The sequence below is a fragment of the Papaver somniferum genome, chromosome 11, assembly GCF_003573695.1.
Source record: "Papaver somniferum cultivar HN1 chromosome 11, ASM357369v1, whole genome shotgun sequence".
Classification (NCBI taxonomy): Eukaryota; Viridiplantae; Streptophyta; class Magnoliopsida; order Ranunculales; family Papaveraceae; genus Papaver; species Papaver somniferum.
This window is the reverse complement of record NC_039368.1, coordinates 139,708,828-139,730,787: the sequence shown is the minus strand read 5'-3', so window position 1 is coordinate 139,730,787 and position 21,960 is coordinate 139,708,828. Positions and strand designations below refer to the sequence as shown.

Sequence of the window (21,960 nt, the reverse complement as noted above, 5' to 3'; positions counted from 1 at the left end):
TTTGTCATTAAAATTGACAAAGGGGGAGATTGATAGAGCATAGCAAGAATGTTTGTCAATGTTAGTGATCAAAACTATAAAGTCTTGATTTATAGCCTATTAGATAAGTCTCAGACTAGGATAAGAAAAGTGTAGTTGAGATCAAGGACTTCATGGTGATTCAACGACAACGACGAAGATCTACACCAACGAACCGTGGAACTTCATCAACAAAAAGGTATGTGAAGACTTGAACTTATCCATCACTCGAAAGTCTATCTATTCTTCTCCTACTTCTTATGAGACAAAAGTCGTATGCTATATAGACTAGATCATATACACTTGATATTTCGAGCTGAGTATTCATTGCTTATCTTTTACTCGAAATCATGTGTTGGTAAAGCGTTTCGCTTTAATCAGGTTTATCTACACCTAGTGACGAAAGTCGTGAAAGTTTCAATCACTTTGTAAATTGCTCTGACGAGAAAGGTTTGTTGTTCTTCACGACTGAATATCGCCCTCTAAGAATGTTTCAATGATTGAAATGAGAGTTTAGATCATATAACCATGTATTCCTTGAACCGAAGTTTTCGAACTTTGTTGATCAAGAGAAATCGGTAGGATTGTGGAATTGGCTTGCCAAGTCCGCGAACTAACGGAAGTTCTCGATCGAGAATTTCTGCTGGGATTTCCAAAAATCGTTTGTCTGCTGGGATTTATATACACCATCTAACATATGTACATTCCCTTGTACTTCAACACAACAAAAATAACTCCAACTGCAAACCCAGATTTTTTACATCAAATCAGCACGAGTTACAATTCTAATTACTTGTAGCTCATACTCCATAAATCTAAGCTTCAATTATATCACTCACTGCATCCTAAACTTCTCCCATAACACTACTACTACCGATCAACAACACTGACTCATGTGACTATACATCTATTGAGTCATACCACCTGAGCTCAATCTCTAACAACATAAACATAACTCAATAGTCCTCATTCATCACCATATCAATGTTATAATCGAAATCAAAACCAAAACAACAAGAAATACTCTTACCAAATTTACAGTGGAAACAATTACCTTAGTTCAATTGCTTCAACACCATCACCTCCTTGCCAGTTTAATTCCCCAAACTCTAGTTCTTAAATTGGGGAAGAACATGAAACCTTAATTAACTTTTCTTCACTGTGAATCGGAAACTGAATACTAAATGGTCTTCTTTGTTCTCAATTTACAAGTCCCATCTCCAATTAATCTTCTAAAGCCTCAATTTCATCTTCCAATCCTTTTTGATTCATCTTATGAAACCCTAACTCCTCAATACAAATTCAAAACAATCTCGCCACTTCAATCGAAAAACAACCCCCTCTTTATTTAACTGATAACAACTCAATTACTTAACAACTTCGTACAAAATTGAGTCTTAATCTAAAAACCTTAATTTCTGATTATAACAGCATAAACACCTTCTTTTCCCGAAACCGTTAAATATTAATCACCACCTCCAGCCACCGTCTCCGATAACTTGTCTAATTCTCGTGACCTCACAGCCTCAGAAATCTCAGAGAATCGCCAGAGGCGAAGAACAGAAGAAGAAGAAGATGATGAGAGAAGAAGAAAGAAGAATAAGAATGAAAGAGAAGAAAATATGAGAGTTATCTTCACTGTATGAGGATAAGGCCGACAAAATTTCACAAAGGCATCCACTTTCTGGATAAGGGCTGCCAAGGCATCTAAACCACAAAATGACTAATTTTCCCTTCAAACTAATCTGATGATATCTTCTTCGTACGGTAGCCGATTGACACGTTCGACTAGTCTATTGTGCGTAACTTTTCGAGATCTATTCAACATTACTGATTTCGTATCTATATCGTTGTTAGATTAATTTCTATTAATGAATATTCGTGTTAAACTAGTCGAGTTAAACTAATCGAGTTATTCTCGACTAAGACGTCTCATGATCATCGCTAGACCAGTCAAACAGCGTTGACGAGCTTGAGGGTTCTTACAGGCAGCGTGGAAAACCGCATTTGAAAGGGTCCGAAACCTGGACCATCTCTTGTGATTACATGGTGTAGGAACTTGTAGAGACGAGAGTCAAACGATCTTGAGCCACATATGTACAGTCTGGAAAAGTAGCTAGTGCGTAAAGCAAAATATAAGCGAGAAACTCCAGCACAGTTTCTAAACAAAATAAGCTCACACTGTGGATCTTCAAGTTTTTCTACTGCATCAATGAGCTCCATAGTTTTTTGCACTCTTTTTACAACCAGATCCGCGTTGAATTGAGCATCAAGGCTAACAGAAGCACCTAGCAGCTTAACTCCCTTCTCTGGCCTACAAATATCAGACGGAAACATACCTGCAATGGATGCCCAGGGGTCTAGAGCGCGTTCTTCTTGAATAATCTTCAGTGCTCTAGCAACCATCGTAGTGCCCCCAATCATTGTACCATCATCAAGATACCATGCCTGCAGTTCTAAATCACACCTTTCTGAAATACTCAAGACTAGCTAGCAGGTGGAGAGTAAGAGAGAACAAAAGTGGCCCTAAAGGATCACCTTGTTGCACTCCCTGAGCTGAAGAAAGTACATGATCCATATAATATAGTCGTGCCGATGAAGCGTAACAACCCAACGAGATATCGAAGGACATATCCTACGTACCTCTAAGATCATGGTTGTTCTATCTTTGAGATTGAACGCATTAGAGAAATCCACCAGCAGCATGGATAGTGTATTTTGGTCTCCTATCTCTTCCAGCACGCGATTAGGATCATGTAGAATTGCTTCTCCACCGCATGTAGCCACCACTCCAAAATGGAAATCACCCAGATAAGATATGAGTTCATTTCCTTGCCTACAAAAGATGTGACACATTTAGAGAAAAGTCTCCTTCATATAATGCCAACTTCTATAGACCGCAAGCCACCACCAGGTTTGATGAGTGGGGTGAGAGGAGCACGGGCTACATATTTCCTCAAAACCGACGGACAAGAACCTGAAAGCCATAAGTTAACCACTTCCATGATGGAGGCGAGTAACTCATCTGAGATAACAGTTGTCGGCCCACTGAGAACATCGAGAAGATGTTGTGCACGAAAACCGTCACTTCCACAGGATGTCCCCTTAAGGAAACTCCTTAATCTGCTCAACACAATCTCTGTAGAAGCTATCATAGCCTCTTGTGAAGGTGGAGTAGAGGGGACAACAGGCATGGAGGTTTATTTTATTATTTGTCTTTTCATTTTCTATTAATCAAAATGTTTATTTTACTATTTATCAGCTACTGTATTTCCACCCTAATTGGAAGACTTTCTAGTTCAATCAACTCACCTAGCTAGGCTAAGGCCAATAAATAACAACCTAAGCCACAAGTTTAACTAATTCGGGTATAACGACCGGAAACAGTAAATAAAAATACCAGGTATTACATTCTACCACCCTTAAAAGAAATTTCGTCCCGAAATTTAAAATATATTTATAATCTCAGAATTTCACACAACACAAATAATATAATAAATAACACGAAAAATTCAATCCATCAAACAACTACATTTCGCATGAATTTCACAAAATCCAAAATACAACTTAAAGGACGAGACAAGCAATATAACAATTAGTTCAAACGATCATGCGTAACAATTCATACAAAAAATAATTATTTACGGTCTCATTCAAGATCTAAAGTCTAGAGCTCTGATACCAACTTGTAACACCACGAATTCTGGATCAAGTTCAAACCCGTATGGAGATCCGAACTCAAAAAGGCGCTCGAATAGTACCTATCCCATTTAGGAACTGAAATGGGTTTTCAAATTACACATCAGAGACTAGAAATCTTATTAATCAGCTGGATCCATCTGTTACATCAATTTCTCTTCTGGCTGCTTCCATATTTTACGTGTCAGTTTAGTTTGAAGTGCTTCAGTCCTTTTAAAGAAATACAAATTAATTAACCAACCAATCAATGCCCAATTATTTTATTTATATGTGCGCAATTAGGTGTATAGATATTCCGATCTTTGCAGTTTACCATAAATAAGTTGACGGTTTTCTTTAATCATTGATGATGACAACAAAATATTTACTGGATGATATAAAAAGGCGCTCAAATAGGACCTATCCCATTTATGAATGGAAATGGGTTTTTGAATTAGACGTCAAAGCTTAGAAATCTCAATAATTAGTTGGATCCATCTGTACCATGAATTTCTGTTCTGGCTGCTTCCATGGTTTACATGTCAATTAAGTAGGAAGCGCTTCAATATTTTTAAAGAAATACAAGTGAACTAACCAATCAACCAACGCCAAAAAAGTTTATTTTACGTGTGTGTAATTAGGTGTGTAGATATTTTGGTCTTTGCGTTTACCATAAATAAGTTGACGATTTTTTTTCCTCATCGATGACGACAACCAAATCAGTTACAAAGACGTATGAATTAACCAATCAATCAACCAATGTCCAACAAGTATTCCGACCTTTGCGGTTTACCATAAATAAGTTGATGGTTTTTTTAATCATTGATGACGACAACAAAATCGTCACTGAATGACATAAAAAGGCGGTCGAATGGGACATATCCCATTTATGAACTGAAAGAGATTTTGGATTTACACGTCGGAGCCTAAAAATCGGATCCATCTGTTCCATCAATTTCTCTTCTGGCTGCTTCAATAGTTTACATGTCAGTTCAGCATGAAGCGCTTCAGTCCTTTTAAAGAAATACAAATGAATTGACCAATCAACCAATTATCGCCCAAAAAATTATTTTACATGTGCGTAATTGGGTGTGTAAATATTTTGGTTTTTGCGATTTACCATAAATAAGTTGACGGTTGTTTTTTTTCATCATTGACGACGAAAACCAGATCAGTTACAGACACGTATGAATTAATTAACCAATCAACCAGTGTCCAACAAGCTTATTTTAGGGGCGCATAATTGGGTGCGTTGATATTTGGGTCAATGCAGCTTACCGTTATTAAATTGGCGGCATTTTGTTTTCAAACACGTGTTTTTTATATCTTTATTTAGGAATCTTTGTGGTTTACCATGGAAAAACCAAATTGACGATTTCTTTTGTCCAATACTTTTTATTTTCTAAGTAAACATACATAATTTAAACCATATACCGGAGGAAACATTGGGTACAAATAAGCATGGGATGTAGAGAAGTGTAACAATTTTTAAACATAAGAGAGCGTGTTTCCTTTACCACATAATTGCTACAATCAAAATTTTATGAAATACAGTAATCAAAGCTTCCGCTTCAGAAAAGATTTATTTCTACCAATAAAAAGTGACGGTTCCATCACTCTTTAAGGTCAAAGCTTTATATTTCTGAACATGTAGGTTGTTAGATTTTAATGAAATTTAGCACCTATTTGGTGTTTAATTATTCATTATGCAACTTCATTGTGATATTTTCCCCCACAAACATAATTCGAATGGCTGAAACAGAAAAAGGTTTGACGGCATAAAATTGATGATCAGACTCGTTTACAGACCCAAGTGCCGAATCCATTACCCATATACCGCTTTTCTCCCCCCCACATCTTTACACCCTTATATATCACAAATCTAAGCCTTTGATTGGAAAATGGTGAATACGTAGGGACCGCGGTGGACGCTGGGCTGAATGCATGTCCTAGTACGAAAACAATAGATAAATGGGGTTATTTTTTGGTGTAAAAAAGAAACCGTAACTTTTTGGCATTTTCAATGAAGTACCCAATGTCTAACGCGAGCAGTTCAACATCCCCTGTTTTTGTTTAGAATTGTGTGTTCGTTTCTGGCAGACTCTATTACACGTGTGAGGTTAACCCTCTATGTGAAGCAAAGAAGCGCACGGAAAGCTTTTTGAATATATCAAATACATTGCCTAGAAAGACAAAAACAAATAAAAAGAAAAAAGAAACACTAAACATCAAGTACATTGCCTACAAACACAAAAAACAAAGAAAAAGAAAACAGAAACACTAAACGACTCTAACCAAAAAGGCGGTTGTATATATCCAAACTTCTACATCTGGAAATTCCGTGACAAATGTCTCTCCATTAATTAGACACTGCATGTACCCATTTTGATAAACCCCAATATAAAAGGGCAATAGACCCAAACCAACAAAGCAAGGAAAAACCAAGCTCTTCTAACCAAAAAAAAGAAAAGAACCGAGCTCTGATCACTACCCGATAGCAGTTACTTGTGTAAACATGGAGGTTTTTGGCATCACAACTTCTCTGATTATTTCCTCACTTCTTCTAGTTTCATTTCTTCTACTTGTTTACTCTATATTGAGATCTGATCGAAGCAGACACAACTTTCCTCCTAGCCCACCTAAGCTTCCAATCATTGGAAACTTGCATCAACTAGGGAAACCGCCTCATCGTGTTCTTCATAAGCTATCTCAAAAATATGGTCCGGTAATGCTTTTACAACTCGGCAGTGTACCGACACTCGTAATTTCGTCTGCTGAAGCTGCTAAACAAGTCTTGAAAACACGTGATTCTGATTTTTGTACTAGACCTCCGTTGGCAAGTGTGAAACGTCTTTCTTATAACTACGTAGATATCGGGTTTGCACCTTATGGGGAGTACTGGAGGGATGTTCGAAAAATATGTGTTCACGAGGTATTTAGTGTGAAAAGAGTGCAATCCTTCTGTGTAATTAGGGAGGAAGAAATCGCAGCTTTAGTTGATTCCATATCAAGATCCTCTTCCGCTTCTCCTGTTGCTCTTATTGATGTTTATCAGAAAATTTTATGTCTTATGGATCAAGTTGTTTGTAGAGTGTCATTTGGCAAGAGTTTTCACCAGAATCGTATTAACGATACTGATGAATATCTTCCTATCGAGCTTAGAAAAGTATTTCATGAACTAGGCATTGTGTTGCAGAGTTTTTCTGCGTCCGACGTGTTCCCTAAGGTAGGTTGGATTTTGGACAGGCTAACTGGATTTCATGGGAGGCTAGAAAAATGTTTTTGTAGTCTTGATAAGTTTTTTCAGCAAGTCTTAGATGCACATCTTGATCCAAATAAACCGAAACCTGATTATGAAGATGTCATTGATGTTTTGTTAAACGTTGAAAAGGATAATCGTCTTAGTAACGGTCGTCGTCTCATGAGTGATCATATCAAAGCAATTATTATGGTAAGTATAATTACAGCTATTATGTAGATATGTTATTATTCAGATTATAATTGCAAAGTCACTGCTTAATCATTTGTTCAAATTTTCTTCTCAGAATTTATATATTGCGGGAGCAGACACATCTGCTATAACCATGACTTGGGCACTGGCAGAATTGATAAGAAATCCTGAAGCTATGAAGAAAGTACAAGAAGAAGTTAGAAATTATGTAGGAAAAGACAAAGAGAAAGTAGAAGAGAAGGATCTTCACCATTTCCAGTATCTAAAAATGGTGGTCAAGGAAACATTAAGACTACACCCACCCGCTCCATTGTTGATTCCAAGAGAATGTATGGTGAACAGTAGCATCGATGGATATGATGTCAAAGCGAAAACAAGAGTCGTTATAAATGCATGGTCTATCGGTAGAAATCCGGCATATTGGGAAAATCCAAATGAATTTTACCCAGACAGGTTCGTTGATAACTCTATGGATATTCGAGGAATGCAAAATTTCGAGTTCTTAGCGTTTGGTGGTGGAAGAAGAGGTTGTCCCGGTATTCATATGGGACTCGTAATGGTTGAACTCACTCTCGCCAATCTACTCTACTGTTTTAATTGGGAATTACCAAGCGGGATGAACAAGGAAGACGTAAATATGGAAGAAACATCTGGAATGGCTAAGCGTATGAAATATCCTCTTCATCTTGTACCTGTCAAAGTTTAGTTTAACTTGAAAGAACTTTGTCTTTGTTTGTTCATATGAATAATCCATGTTCAGCAGCATGAATAATAATATCGTTTCCGTATGTGAATACATAAAATTATGAACATGAATTTTTTTTTGATCCATCAAAGAGAATAGATTGCACATAAGCCGTGTGCAGGCAGGTACAACTAACGATGAGCACAAAACTCAAGGAAAAACAAATAGCACAAAGCAACAACTAAAGACAGAGAATCTCTAAGCACAGGAAAGCAGCTAAGATGAACATTAAGTTATTAAAAATTCCAATTACAATCAGAGATTGTTAAAATTAACAACAAATAACTTAATAGTGCTTAATCATCTTCATCATCTTCAATAATTGATTCTTCTTCTTCTTGCTCATCAGCTTCGATTGAGAACTCTATTTGTCCATTTCCCCCGACATACATACCAGAGTTTAGTGAAAGTAAGGTTTCAAAGTAACTCTCTTGTTCATTGATTATGTTTGGCAAACCACGAATATTTGGTTCTATAACCGTTTCATGCTTCGGGTTGTATATAACTAAATTATCATAACTAGGAAATGCAAAAACAATCTCCCCGTTCCTAAAATACGGCATAAGCCTCAAAGAGCGGCAGTTGCGCAGAATTCTCTCATGGTTAATGACATAACGTTTGGTCCAAGATTCTTGAACTCCATACTCTTGCATTACCCATACTACAACCTGGGGACGTATCACATCTTTATTAACATGAACAACAGCACAAAGGCACCTTTCCAACACTCCTATACAAAGGCAGTATCCTTCAACAGCTTCTTTAGGTAGTTGTATATCATTGTATCTGTAGATACTAAATACCGCACGTCTATCATGTGTGTGAAGTAATGGTTTGATAAACGACCGAAGGGTGTCGCGTACAGTATATTTAAGAGGACACATCAGATGACGTCAGAAGAATCACGAGTAAAGTTTGATGATCGTGTGATATTGTATAGTACGTGCGAAAGGGGTCAATATAAGTGTGCGTCAACAACGCACGCGAGATCCGAAAATAGGGGCTTTGTTAGCTGTCATCCACTATGTAAAATCCCTATATAAAGGACCGAGCGACCGTGTAAAGAGAAATCTTTTTGAGAGCTTAGACTTGGAATTTAGGAGAGAGAAAGATTATTTGTTCTCCAAGTTAGAGTTCATTTCAACTCTTGTAACCATATTGAAGATTCTATGAATGAATGTATGAATTTAAGATGATTACTTGAATAGTTATTAAGATTTCATTAAGGGTGTGGTTATAGGATTTCCCGCAACTACATTTTGGCGCAAGAAATCAGCTTGGAGTGATATACCATGGTGGTGAAAGTTTCGAAGTTTAAGCCTAAAAGTTCAGAAGGATAGCCTCAGAAATTTCATTTTCATTGTTCAAATTTTTAGTTCTTTACAGAGAAGTTCTTCTTTTAATTGAAACAAGAAAACAAAAATGGTAAGACAAAATTCTGCAGCAGGACAGCTGGTACCGATTAGAAGGAGCAGGAGAATCACTTGAAGAAGAAGGAGTGAAATTGCAGAGTCATCCAGGATAGGAGAAAGACATAATCAAGATCAACAAGTCCATCATCCGATTCAACGAGAACCTGTGCAAGATAATGTTATTGACTACGATAGAGTGAGTGTTCATACTTCCCAAACAGATTCAACAGTAGAGGATGAACAAAGGACTAGAGAGGGAGGACTCATAGAAGGAACTTATAAAGATATGACAATCGAAGAACTTCGACAGAGGTTGGCTGCGGAAAGAAGGCGACAGGATGAAGAGCGTGCGAATTTGATACGTCAGAATAATGAGTTAAGAGAACAGAATATAAGATTACAGGAGCAGAGATCGAGAAGTATGACTCGATCAAGGTCAATATCAAGTCGGAGTACATCAAGACGTAGTCAATCTAGTCGAAGAGATGTCAGACAAGAAATACATTTGGATAATATTACAGAAAACAGTCAAAAAAATGATGATCGGCAAGATCAACGCGATGAATATCGCATAGATCAACCTCCTTTAGATGATCGGTATGTGCTACATGGTGAAGATCATCGCGTGCAAGAGGGTAATAGAGATAACAAGCATGAACAAAAAGGTGAGCGATATCAAGGTGAACAGAATGATACAGAGCAAGGAAGAATGATACTACAAGGTAGACAAACATTAAGAGACTAATGTGAACGCTAAGCTGAGGTTGAAAGGTATGTGGTTATTCAAAATCACGCACATGATGAGCGAGAAAGGCGCAGGAGAAGAAGACAAGAAATTGAAGAACGAGAATTGCAAGACGTTGTGCACGAAAACTACCATGACAATCGAGTACGAAGACGCGAGTTTAATCGCACACTTCCAAACTAGATTGTGGATGATGAGGAAGAACAGAGAAGAGATAGGCATCAAGAAAAAGAGATGTTAAGGGATCGACACGATCAAGTTGACGAGGATGACAGAGAAAGACAAAGACGCCGGAGAGATGCTGAAGAAGAAAGGGAGATGCAGGAGTTATTCATCAAAATAGACATGAAAACAGAGTAATGCAAGCAAGATTAAAAAGGCCAATGCAACATGACCAGGTAGTGAATGAACAAATCTTAAGAGAGTTAGCGGAAATGAGAGAAATTATGACAACAAGAAGAGAGGGTGCTAGGCGACAGCTGGATGAGGCAATTGAAGAAGCTGGAAAAACACCATTTGCAGAGGAAATACAGCTGGCCGGAATACCGCCAAAATGTAGTTTACCAGCATTTACCAATATCTTTGATGAAACAACCTGTGCGATACAACACATAAAAGCCTATGTGCGATCTTTATTGCAATGGGAAGATCATGATGCAGTTCTTTGCGAATATTTTCCGGCAAGCTTGTCAGGAGCAACTTTGAAGTGGTTTGACGGTCTACATACTGGAACAATCAGATCATTCAATCATTTACAGTCAATATTACGAGGAGCATACATCAGCAACAATGTATTAAGACCAGGCATAGAGCAGGTATTTGGTTTGCGAAGAAGAACAAATGAAGACCTGCGAAGTTTAACCACAAGATGGAGAACTATGTGCAGTGAAATGGCTGGACGAGCGGATGAAAGAAATCTCATATTAGCATTCATCAATGCACTCTTCGCAACAGATTTGCTATACACACAAATTTTCAGAATTAAAGAAACCACATCAATGACATAATTACGCGAGTATCAGGAAGAATACATCGTTCTTGAAGAAAAGCAGAAAGAAATGGAATCTTATCCTATGGCAAATACAAACACAAAAGCAAGGAAAGCGAGTTTACTTCCTAAGATAACGAACACAATCGCAAGTACATCTCAAGGAAGACACAAAAAGGCAATAAATGAATATCAACAAAAACTAGTAGCAATGGGTAGTCGAGATAAAGAAGAGTGGGAAAGAGAAAAATATTTCAATAATCGTGGAGGAAATAATAAAATTCAAAGACATGATAACACACCAGAAGGATATGGAGGACAAAAGAAGTATTTTAATCAAGGTCAAAGAGGTCACAAAGTAGTTTGGGAGCCTACAAAGATGCCACATCTAAATGCTACAATAAAAAAAATATGGGAATCTATAATTTTTATGGAAGAAACACCGGCACCACCAAATGCGGAAAATGAGCCACCACAAGGGAGGAGAAGTAGAGAATTATGTGCTTATCATCGCTTTCATGGTCACACAACAAATAATTGTAGGGACACAAAGAAAATCATACTGTGAATGATAGATCAAGGGAAGTTAGATCACTTCTTGGTACAACAACCGCAAAATTTACCTCCACCACCTCCAGAAGGTCGTACACAAGGTACAGAGACAGGAAGAAATACCTATTTGATTGAGGTAGGTGCGAAGGAAAAGAATATATACTGTAATTCGATAATACATTCGTTCAAGAACATAGAAAACTTCCATGAAAATATCTTGAACACAGTTTACGCGAGGGATAGTGATGGAAGAGAGATATTGAATCTTGCGAAGATATCGCCCTTAAAATATTGGCAGAAGCAACTTATTTCCTTCAACTCAGAAGAAGTACCTAGAGATGGAGAACCGCACAAAAGTCCCTTAGTGGTAAAGTTGGAAATCAATCCAAAAGCAAAAACTGATGAAGATGAACAGGAAGATGCAGATACATGGGCTATTAACAGAATACTGATAGACCCTGGTAGTTCGGTGGACATCTTATTTTACCATACATATAAAACTATGGGTGGTCGTGATGAAGATATTATTCCCCCTACTTATAAGATATACAGTTTTAACGGCACAACTAATAAACCGAAGAGAGAGATAACAATGCGGATTCCTTTAAAAAACATATCATCTGAAATAGTATTTCATGTTGTTGATGTAGAATCACCTTACAATTCTTTGATTGGAAGACCGTGGTTGCACGGTATTCTAGGGGTGCCTTCAACTTTCCACCAATGGATCAAGTTTCCTGTTCCTCAAGGCGTAGGAGTAATAAGACGAGATCCAAATGAAGGAAAAGCATGCCATGAGATTGACATTGACAAATGTGAAGAGCGCTCAAGCAAGCGAAGAAACTGTAAACAACAGATAAAATAAAGTCAACATGATGAAAGGTTGATGGTAGATGTTGTAATTAAGGAGAAGGATATAACACATAATTCCGCACAAGCAATAACAATTGCACAAGAGCAAAGGCGCGAATTCCAAGAATGAGATCTAGTGTTGAGGAAGAAACTTAGATATCAAAAAACTGGTAAAGGAAATATGGAAAACATGTGGGAAGGCCCATACAAGATCAAAAGAATTGTTAACAATGGGATGTATGAGCTGATAGATGAGAAAGGGAATCCATCTGATAAACTATGGAATCGAGTGTACCTAAAGAAATATGGTCCATGCGAAAATGCAAATCAGTATATCCAATAGCATATGAAAACTTAAAGAAGCATTGAAGGTGAAAGAAGCAAACTAGTTATCTCAAGATATCAGTCAAGCGAATAAGAAAACAAAGATGATGTCAGAATTGTATTAATCAAGAATATGAATGCAATCGAAATATATCTTTTTCATTATAATGATATTATATGAGAAAAAGGTAAAAATAAGACTTCAATTAAGACATCAGAAATAAAGACTCCAATTAAGGAGCCTAGCTATCTGATTGTGGCGTGCACCCTAGTTAGCATACAACAAGAGGCACAATAAGACCTAACACGCGCCATAATTCGGATGCTAGTTAGCATGGATCAAGTGAACGCTACACCGACCCTGGAGCTTGAGTCATGGAGATTTGGGGTGAAATAAGAACCCATCCAGGAGAGGCTCATATATCGAAAGATTAAGGCAACAAGGTCTCTCTTAAGGAGCGCAGAAACTCGATCAAGGAGCCGAGGTACACGGTTGAGTCAAGGGTGCCTGGGGCGTCTGGAGCGTACCTGGCCGCTCTTGACAAGTCTTGGCTATGATGCACTCGGTCCGAAGAAACCACACTTAGGTTGTGGTCTTGTAACCATAATCCATATCGGTGGAGGGAAAAGAGGCCGCGAAAACAACTGATTGTTGCATTACTGGATGGGAGGAGCCCACCTTAACCCGGTAGGGGTACGCCTCCTTGAAGGGGCAATCAGGGGGAATATAAGGACGACACCCTCCATTAGGATTTGAATTGTGTCAAAAGACACAAATATTATGAGGCTTTTTACACACGGGAGTATTAAGACTTGTCATATTTGCGCAACAATAAACCCTGAAGAGGCAATAATACAAGAAGATGATGAGGCGAGATCAATGGGTCACTGCGTGAAAGCGTAAGGGCGTCCTGCGATTTCGTTTCACAGAAACAATATTATATACTAGGCAAAATAAGACCTTTAACTAGGAAGGATAAATAAGACCTCATGAGAAAAATAATATAAAAGCTAATAATTATTGTTTTACAGGATGGATATAACTTGTGAATATAGTGTTATAGGACAAAGAAAATTTCGCATGGAAACACGAAGAACATAGCTGAGGCAAAGGTAAATTTGTAAGAGGACGAAAAGGTATATAATCTGTTATATAATAACAAGACGTACTATGACATAAGAAAAATATGTACATTTATAATAATCTTACATACTAGCTTCATTCAATCATATGCCGTCGAATACCTGAGGCAAGTATGGGAATGCAAACATTTAGAAGGGTATTATTCGCACCCACATGATAGATTTACGCATAAGTTATTTGTCATTACGCATAAGATATATAATCCGATATATAAAAGGATGTTATCCCAAGTTAATCTCATTTGCTGGAAAATAAAGTTTTTATACAGGTATATAACAAGGAGAATATACAAAAATGAGTACCAAATATTCAAAAAGATTACATTAAAGAAGCAGTTTTCAGAAGTTAATGTGACAAGATAAAAAATATCTTCAAGAGAAAATAAATTACTTCTTGCCTGTGTTATCTTTGTTAATCTCATCAGTCTCAAAACCATCAGCTTCAGATTCATTATCTTCTTCATCAATTTCCTCATATTCTTCATCTTCTCTTTCACTCTCAGAGATATCATAAGTTTCTTCATTAGGAGGAATATCAGTAAACTTATACTTTGAAAGAGGAATGATATTGTCAGCACAGATATTTTTAATTGCTGGATCACGAACGAGAATAGCATCTTTGCTATTATTTGAGACAGTTGTAACAAATTGTTTCTTTAGCCTGCGATATTTAGAATCACGTGTGATAAACTTCGCCTCCAGACTTTTATCAGTGGCAATATTTGATTCCAATTCCTTAATTTGACTGCGAAGTTCTTTCTCAACCACTGCAAAGGAAAAGTAAGAAGGTTAATATCACTTACAAAACATGGATCAAGAAATAACAAATGGAAATGCATAATGAACGACCTTATTTATTGGAAATAATATCTTTAATAAAAGAGGAATGATCTGACTCAAGGATAACATTCACGGCTAAGTCATTCCTAGCATTTTCTAAGACTCTAGCAGCCCAATCAAGTTCGACATCGCTTTCTATGAGAAGTTGAGAACAAATCATGTTTCCTCGTTCAACAAGTGCGTCCCTCTCCTTTAAAGCTCGATCTCGTTCCACTTGAACTTGAAAAATAGTCTCTTGGAGTTTCTTTAAAGTTTTCACACCGTTAAGAGAAATTTGATCCTTCTCAACGGTAAGAGTGAAAATCCTGTCTTGCAAAAGCTTTATTTTTCTCTTTAATTTCTAAAAAGCGACGTCTAAAATCGTTACTATTAGATAACACACTCCTATGGTTAACATTAAGATATTGGTACTTCGCCTTAAGCTCCTCCATAGAAAAGGTATTCAACTTTTTATCAGCAAAGCTATTTAGAGAAGCATTAAGATACTCTAGAAGAATATCAGCATCAAAAGGATAAGGGAGAGAGCGAAATAAAGAAGTCGCCTCATCAGTAAGGTTGTAAATCTCTGCAGGAATAAATAATTATAATAGGAGCAAAAGACATGAATAAACAAGTTGGAAAAAGGAGTAAAGGACCATGCACCAACTAATTGATCATTCCTTCTTTGAAGATCATATATCTTGTTTGTAGAAGAAGAGACATCAGATTCAAGTTGATGGTTTCTCTTGCGAAGATCAGCAACATCATTCTCATGAATGGAGGTTTGGGACTTGAGTTCATTGTTTTTAACTACAAGTCTGCGAAGTCTCCTTTCATAGTCTGAAGAGACAGCATATGATGAGTGGGCCACCTGCGAGGTTATTAAATGTGAGAAACTTGCACATGATGCAACTTTAAAGAAAGCGCGAAAGTATAAGCAATTACCATAGAAGCAAGAGAATATAGAAAACTTGGGCTCAGAGCTGAGGCAGCCCCACGAAGAGAATCATCATCCAAGGTATGAGCATCGATTATCTTCTCAAGGGTCTTACATCTGTGAGCTAATAAGTCATCTCCAACTGCTGTCATGGAGTCAGAAAAAATACCAGATATCTGATCCATTGCAGATTTCAATGGAGGGATCTTCACCAAGAAGACTATCATCATCATCCTCTCTGGATCGAGAACTCGAAGAGGAAGAAGAAGATGTTTTCCTCTTTTTCGAAGAATTCCTGGAAGAGGATTTAGAAGTAGTCTTCTTACCGCGAATCACACCTTTTCCTTTCACACTTACAGTTCCACCAGAGCCACGGACCTATCTAACAATCTCCCCCTACGCGAATAATGAAAGATAAGAAACAGAGGCAACAATATTGTTGAAATTAAACAAAAGGTATTTCTTACTTCATTATTGTGCGAAGGTGTCGCTCGAGACGATGTTTTGGCCTTTTTTGCCTGATCAGCCATCTGAAATGAGGAAAATAGGTAAGAGTGGTAAAAGATAAAAGAAAAGAATAAGGAAATAAAGATAATTAAAGATAATATACCACTTTCTCTTCTTCGAGCCATATGAATACCCAAGGATTATAAGCAGGAAGTCCCTCAAGAAGGGGAAGAGTTAAGCCATGTTCATCCCTACCAGTTATGTTCGACCAACGAGCGGTATTATTTGTAGTATCATGCCAATCAACATATCGCATGATTCTTTTCTCTTCAGCAATACCATCTTTTCTTGACAAGCGAACACCCCATTTTCGAGGCGCTACTTTTCATGATGGTAACTTCGTAATGCTTGAAAATATTTCTAGGGTATAATCAGCAGGATTAATTTCCTCATCTCGATGATCAAGATTTCGCTTCTCCACTAGGTACTGAGATTCTAAACCTGCTGCATGACGAACATATTCAAGATCTATTCTAATACAATCACCGCTAAGTTGAAATATGCCACGCGAAAAACTCGCATGTGAAAGGATATCATAAAACAAGGGAATTCTGGGATCATAATGGGGAATATGAAGACCAGTAAGAAGTTGTCCCACCGAAATGATGATCTTTTGGTCAATCCATTCCTCAAAAGAAAACCATTCAGGTCCAAGTTTAGATGAAGGTTTTGATCCAGCAGGGGCAGTTAACGAGAAACCCCGTGCACCAAACTCGTTCTTCAATTTATCAAATGCCTGTTTGTTCTTCCAACCAGTTTCAGGCATTTTTTAGTATGGGAATGAGGAATAATGAAAAGATGATCAAGAAGATCAAGATCAAGATGGGAAAGAAGTAACAGAGGAAGTGCTAGAAGAAATCATATGAGTAGCAACAAAAGAAAATAGTTGCAGAGAATAAATAAAAGACCAAGAGTAAAAAGAAGTATGAAGAAGAAGAAGAAGAAGAGTAAATAATATATTTATTCTTGATTCCCGAGATATTCACCCATTAATGCAATGATTGAGAATGAACGGATAATAAAAAGCGGTTATAAAAGATGTGTCAGTTCAAGAGTAGCTGAAAAGACACGCGTAAGTTCTCACGCTTAAATTAGGGGAATATGTCAGCTGAAAAGAATACGAAAAGATGAATGAGTGCGGCATTTTAAATTGGAGTTTCTCATATCGCTCCCTTTCCAATAAAACGACATGAGAAGCGGCAAAATGTATATACTAAATACCGCACGTCTATTATGTGTGCGAAGTAATGGTTTGATAAACGACCGAAGGGTATCGCGTACAGTATATTTAAGATGATGCATCAGATGACGTCAGAAGAATCACGAGTAAAGTGTGATGATCGTGTGATATTGTATAGTACGTGCGAAAGGGGTCAATATAAGCGTGCGTCAACAACGCATACGAGATCCGAAAACAGGGGCTTTGTTAGCTGTTATCCACTATGTAAAATCCCTATATAAGGGACCGAGCGACCGTGTAAAGAGAGAGATATTTTTAAGAGCTTAGACTTGGAATTTAGGAGAGAGAAAGATTATTGGTTCTCAAAGTTCGAGTTCATTTAAACTCTTGTAACCATATTGAAGATTCCATGAATGAATATATGAATTTTAAGATGATTACTTGAATAGTTATTAAGATTTCATTAAAGGTGTGGTTGTAGGATTTCATGAAACTACAATGTCTATCGTTGCTGATATTGAAAGTGATTATAAATATGGAACCTCCTTCGACTCTTTCACCTAACCAATGACAGGCTCCATTGACAAGCACCCCAGATTGCCTCTCAATTATCCCACAAGAGATATCTTGAATTTTCTTCAATGAATTTGTTCTTAACGTATACACTAGGATTTGATAAGTCCACTAGTCCAATTCTATTATAAGAGATGTTAAAATTAAAATCATAACCCAAAGCAGATAGGTAAAAATCTAAGAGATGTTGCCTTGATGGGGGTTGTGGTAATTTCTTGTAATCTCACGTAGCTGGGTTCCAGAAACAAATCCTTCCTTTATTGATATTAGTCCGTAAGTTTAAGCAGACCAAACCATTACAAGAGCACAAAAAGTCAACAAAAATTGAAATATGCCACGCGAAAAACTTATATGTGAAAGGATCTCATAAAACAAGGGAATTTTGAGATCATAAAGGGGAATATGAAGACCAGCAATGAGTTGTCCCACTGAAATGATGATCTTTTGCTCACTCCATTCCTCAAGAGAAAACCATTCAGGTCCAAGTTTAGATGAAGATTTTGATCCAGCGGGGGCAGATAACGAGAAACCACGTACACCAAACTCGTTCTTCAATCTATCAAATGCATGTTTGTTCTTCCAACCAGCTTCAGGCATTTTTTAGTATGGGAATGAGGAGTAATGAAAACATGATCAGAGATGATCAAAAAGATCAAGATCAAGATGAAAGAGAAGTAACAGAGGAAGTGCGAGAAGAAATCAGAGGAATAGCATCAGAAGAAAATAGTTGCAGAGAATAAACAAAAGACCAAGAGTAAAAAGAAGTATGAAGAAGAAGAAGAGTAAATAAGATATTTACTCTCGATTCCCGAGATATTCACCCATTAGTGCGGTGATTGAGAATGAACGAATAAAAAAAGCGGTTATAAAAGACGTGTCAGTTCAAGAGTAGATGAAAAGACACGCGTAAGTTCTCAGGCTTAAATTAGGGGAATATGTCAGCTGAAAAGAATACGAAAAGATGAATGAGTGCGGCAGTTTAAATTGGAGTTTCTCATATAGCTCCATTTCAAAAGAAACGACATGAGAAGAGGCAAAATGTAGATACTAAATACCGCACGTCCATTATGTGCGCGAAGTAATGGTTTGATAAACGACCGAAGGGTATCGCATACAATATATTTAAGATGATACATCAGATGACGTCAGAAGAATCATGAGTAAAGTGTGATATTGTATAGTACGTGAGAAAGGGGTCAATATAAGCGTGCGTCAACAACGCACGCGAGATCCGAAAACAGGAGAATTGTTAGCTGTCATCCACTATGTAAAATCCCTATATAAGGGACCGAGCGACCGTGTAAAAAGAGAGATATTTTTAAGAGCTTAGACTTGGAATTTAAGAGAGAAAGATTATTGGTTATCCTAGTTAGACTTGATTTCAACTCTTGTAACCATATTGAAGATTCCATGAATGAATATATGAATTTTAAGATGATTACTTGAATAGTTATTAAGATTTCATTAAATGTGTGGTTTTAGAATTTCCTGAAATTATAGTGTCCATCGTTGCTGATATTGAAAGTGATTATAAATCTGGAACCGCCTTCGACTCTTTCACCTTACCAATGACAAGCTCCGTTGACAAGCACCCCAGAGTGCCTCTCAATTATCCCACAAGAGATATCTTGAATTTTCTTCCACGAATTTGATCTTAACGTATACACTAGGATTTGATAAGTCCACTAGTCCAATTCTATTGTAAGAGATGTTGAAATTAAAATCATAACCCAAAGCCGATAGGTAAAAATTTAAGAGATGTTGCCTTGCTGGTGGTTGTGGTAATTTCTTGTATTCTCACGTAGCTGGGTTCCAGAAACAAATCCTTCCTTTATTGATATTAGTCCATAAGTTTAAGCAGAACAAACCATTACAAGAGCACAACAAGTCAACAAAAGTTGATGAAAAGATTGAGCCACCTTTAAACAATGTCGACATGATCATCCTGATCACTTTCATTCATTGACGATGATGATTGGTAACCTACGGAGTGAACTGCGTACTCGAATCTACGCCCTTCGTAACTTTTAAACGTTAGACTAAAGCTGTTTCTCTGGGTACTAAGATTAACGTGCGTAGCAATAAAGCTCGGGTTGCTGATCAGTTTAAGCCAATTCTTACAGACGCAATTGCAAACAAGTAATGCTTTTACTGGTAACCTTAAGAGTATCTCAGAGTAGAGTTCCTCCGGTATGTTTGGCATGGACATATACGTATTTGATGTAGAGATACTACTAGCAGACAATAAAGAGAGATCTATTTTTAGAGATTGTGGGATAGATGATCCCCGAATCCTAATGTGAGACTAGAAGCCAAAACTTCAACGGAACGAAACTAGACCATGAGTTGAGTTGTAGAACTCGTAACGGGGAACCAATTCAAACAAGGACACTGCTTCAATTAAAATATTATACAGAGTTACAATCCTGTTATCATTAAAAATAGAAAAAAAAAACCGAAGTGATAGATGTACAATCCTGACTTGGAATCCCAGCCGAGATAAGCAGTGGGCCCACTTTGTCGGCGCAGATCTCAATGCTAAGAAGGCTTTCCGTTTGTCCGTTTGATGTGCAATCGGGGTTTTACTCGGGAGGCCATTCGGTAAGTCTAGCCTTTCCCAAAAAAAAAAAAAAAAAGTCTAGCAGTTCCCAAAAGATAATCGTTTTATTCAATCCACGTGAAATCCACTTTGTATTTTAAGATATAAACGTAAATATTTCGAAATACGTAAATTTGACTGTTTGACTGATAAAAAAGCATATTTAACTGTTTGATTGTTGGATGCCAGGAATGATTGGAACGGATTAAACTGTTCACCAAATAACGGTTTTATTTGCTTAATTTCATCACTTCAACAACGGGGCAACGAATTTCTTTATTCTTCAACAACATGGAAAAGAAGAAAATTGCTAATCCCCTCGTTTTCAAAAAATAAAGCTGTTTTATGTGTAATTTATAAATAAAATAAGATTATGTTTTGTATTTATACATAAAATAAAACTATCTTTTGTATTTGAAAGGATGGTAGTAGTTCCAAATAAAAAAGATGATAATTTTTTAAATTTATTTGTTATTTAGTTTTGGTATTTAAATCTCGGAATTTGATCCAATACTAGTTATTCAATGATGTTATCTTGATTAAACATTTGACTGCAGAGGACTTTTTTCTTAGAAACTAAAAAAAACTAGTAAGATTTCGACAATTCGAAAGGCAATCGGTGTTATACATTATTTGTTGGATGGTAGGGGACCTTGACTTGAGTCATCTTAAGATCACTATTTTTGTTTTCTTGAGAGTTGATTTAGCTCAGATTCTGAGCTATTTGAGTCAGATATCATTTTTTTCCTGATTTGTACAGTACATTTCCGATTCTGGTAAAGCGAGATACTACCATTTTTTTCATTTTAGCTTAAAAGTTGGCCTAATTGAAAAAGTGATAACATTTCTTTTAAAAAAAATAAAAAAATAAAAAAATAAAAAAAAAAGAAGAAAATACGGAGTATCTAATAACTTTTATTTTAGATATAATGAGCTAGAAAAAATCTAAACGGTTAAAAGATGGAACCACCAAAATTACCACTTCGCAGATGTCATTGTGGGACGACGATAAGTCGGTGGGTGGTTGTACCAGTCACCTGTGTTTCGTACTCGTATAACGCGTTTGCAGAAGTCAGAAGCAGAAATCAGAAGCAAAACAATTTTACTTTACAAAAAACGGCCTTTTCGACTTCTAAAAGTTGTTTTGAAATTCAATATCCAAACAAACTTCTGACTTTCCGACTTCTAGCAGTCGAAAAGCTATTTCTGATGTGCTATCCAAACCGATAAGTAAAGTATAAATGGGAAGCTTTTCTTTTCTTTTTTTTCCCATGATTTATAAAGGGATACCACTATTAGTGGGGATGATACCAATTGAACGATCTGACGGCTAGGATCTGGTAATATTTATTTTTCCTATATGAATTGGTACCACCCCCGAATAATATCGGTATTCCCTTTACAAATCTAGGTTTTCTACGTTATCATCTTCTATGA

General features: G+C 36.9%; 2 protein-coding genes across 2 annotated transcripts; both read left to right on the top strand.

Annotated features, from left to right (window-relative positions):
* The first annotated feature begins 5,445 nt into the window (after positions 1–5,445).
* Positions 5,446–7,853, top strand: LOC113325350 (cytochrome P450 71B9-like). The gene is made up of 3 exons (XM_026573546.1): positions 5,446–5,464; positions 6,198–7,147; positions 7,242–7,853. The coding sequence occupies exons 1-3, from the start codon at positions 5,446–5,448 to the stop codon at positions 7,851–7,853; spliced, it is 1,581 nt and encodes a 526-aa protein (XP_026429331.1).
* A 2,555-nt stretch (positions 7,854–10,408) lies between these two features.
* LOC113325349 lies at positions 10,409–11,605 on the top strand. The gene is made up of 2 exons (XM_026573545.1): positions 10,409–10,864; positions 11,072–11,605. Exons 1-2 carry the CDS (start codon positions 10,409–10,411, stop codon positions 11,603–11,605), a joined length of 990 nt encoding a protein of 329 aa, XP_026429330.1.
* Positions 11,606–21,960: the final 10,355 nt, after the last annotated feature.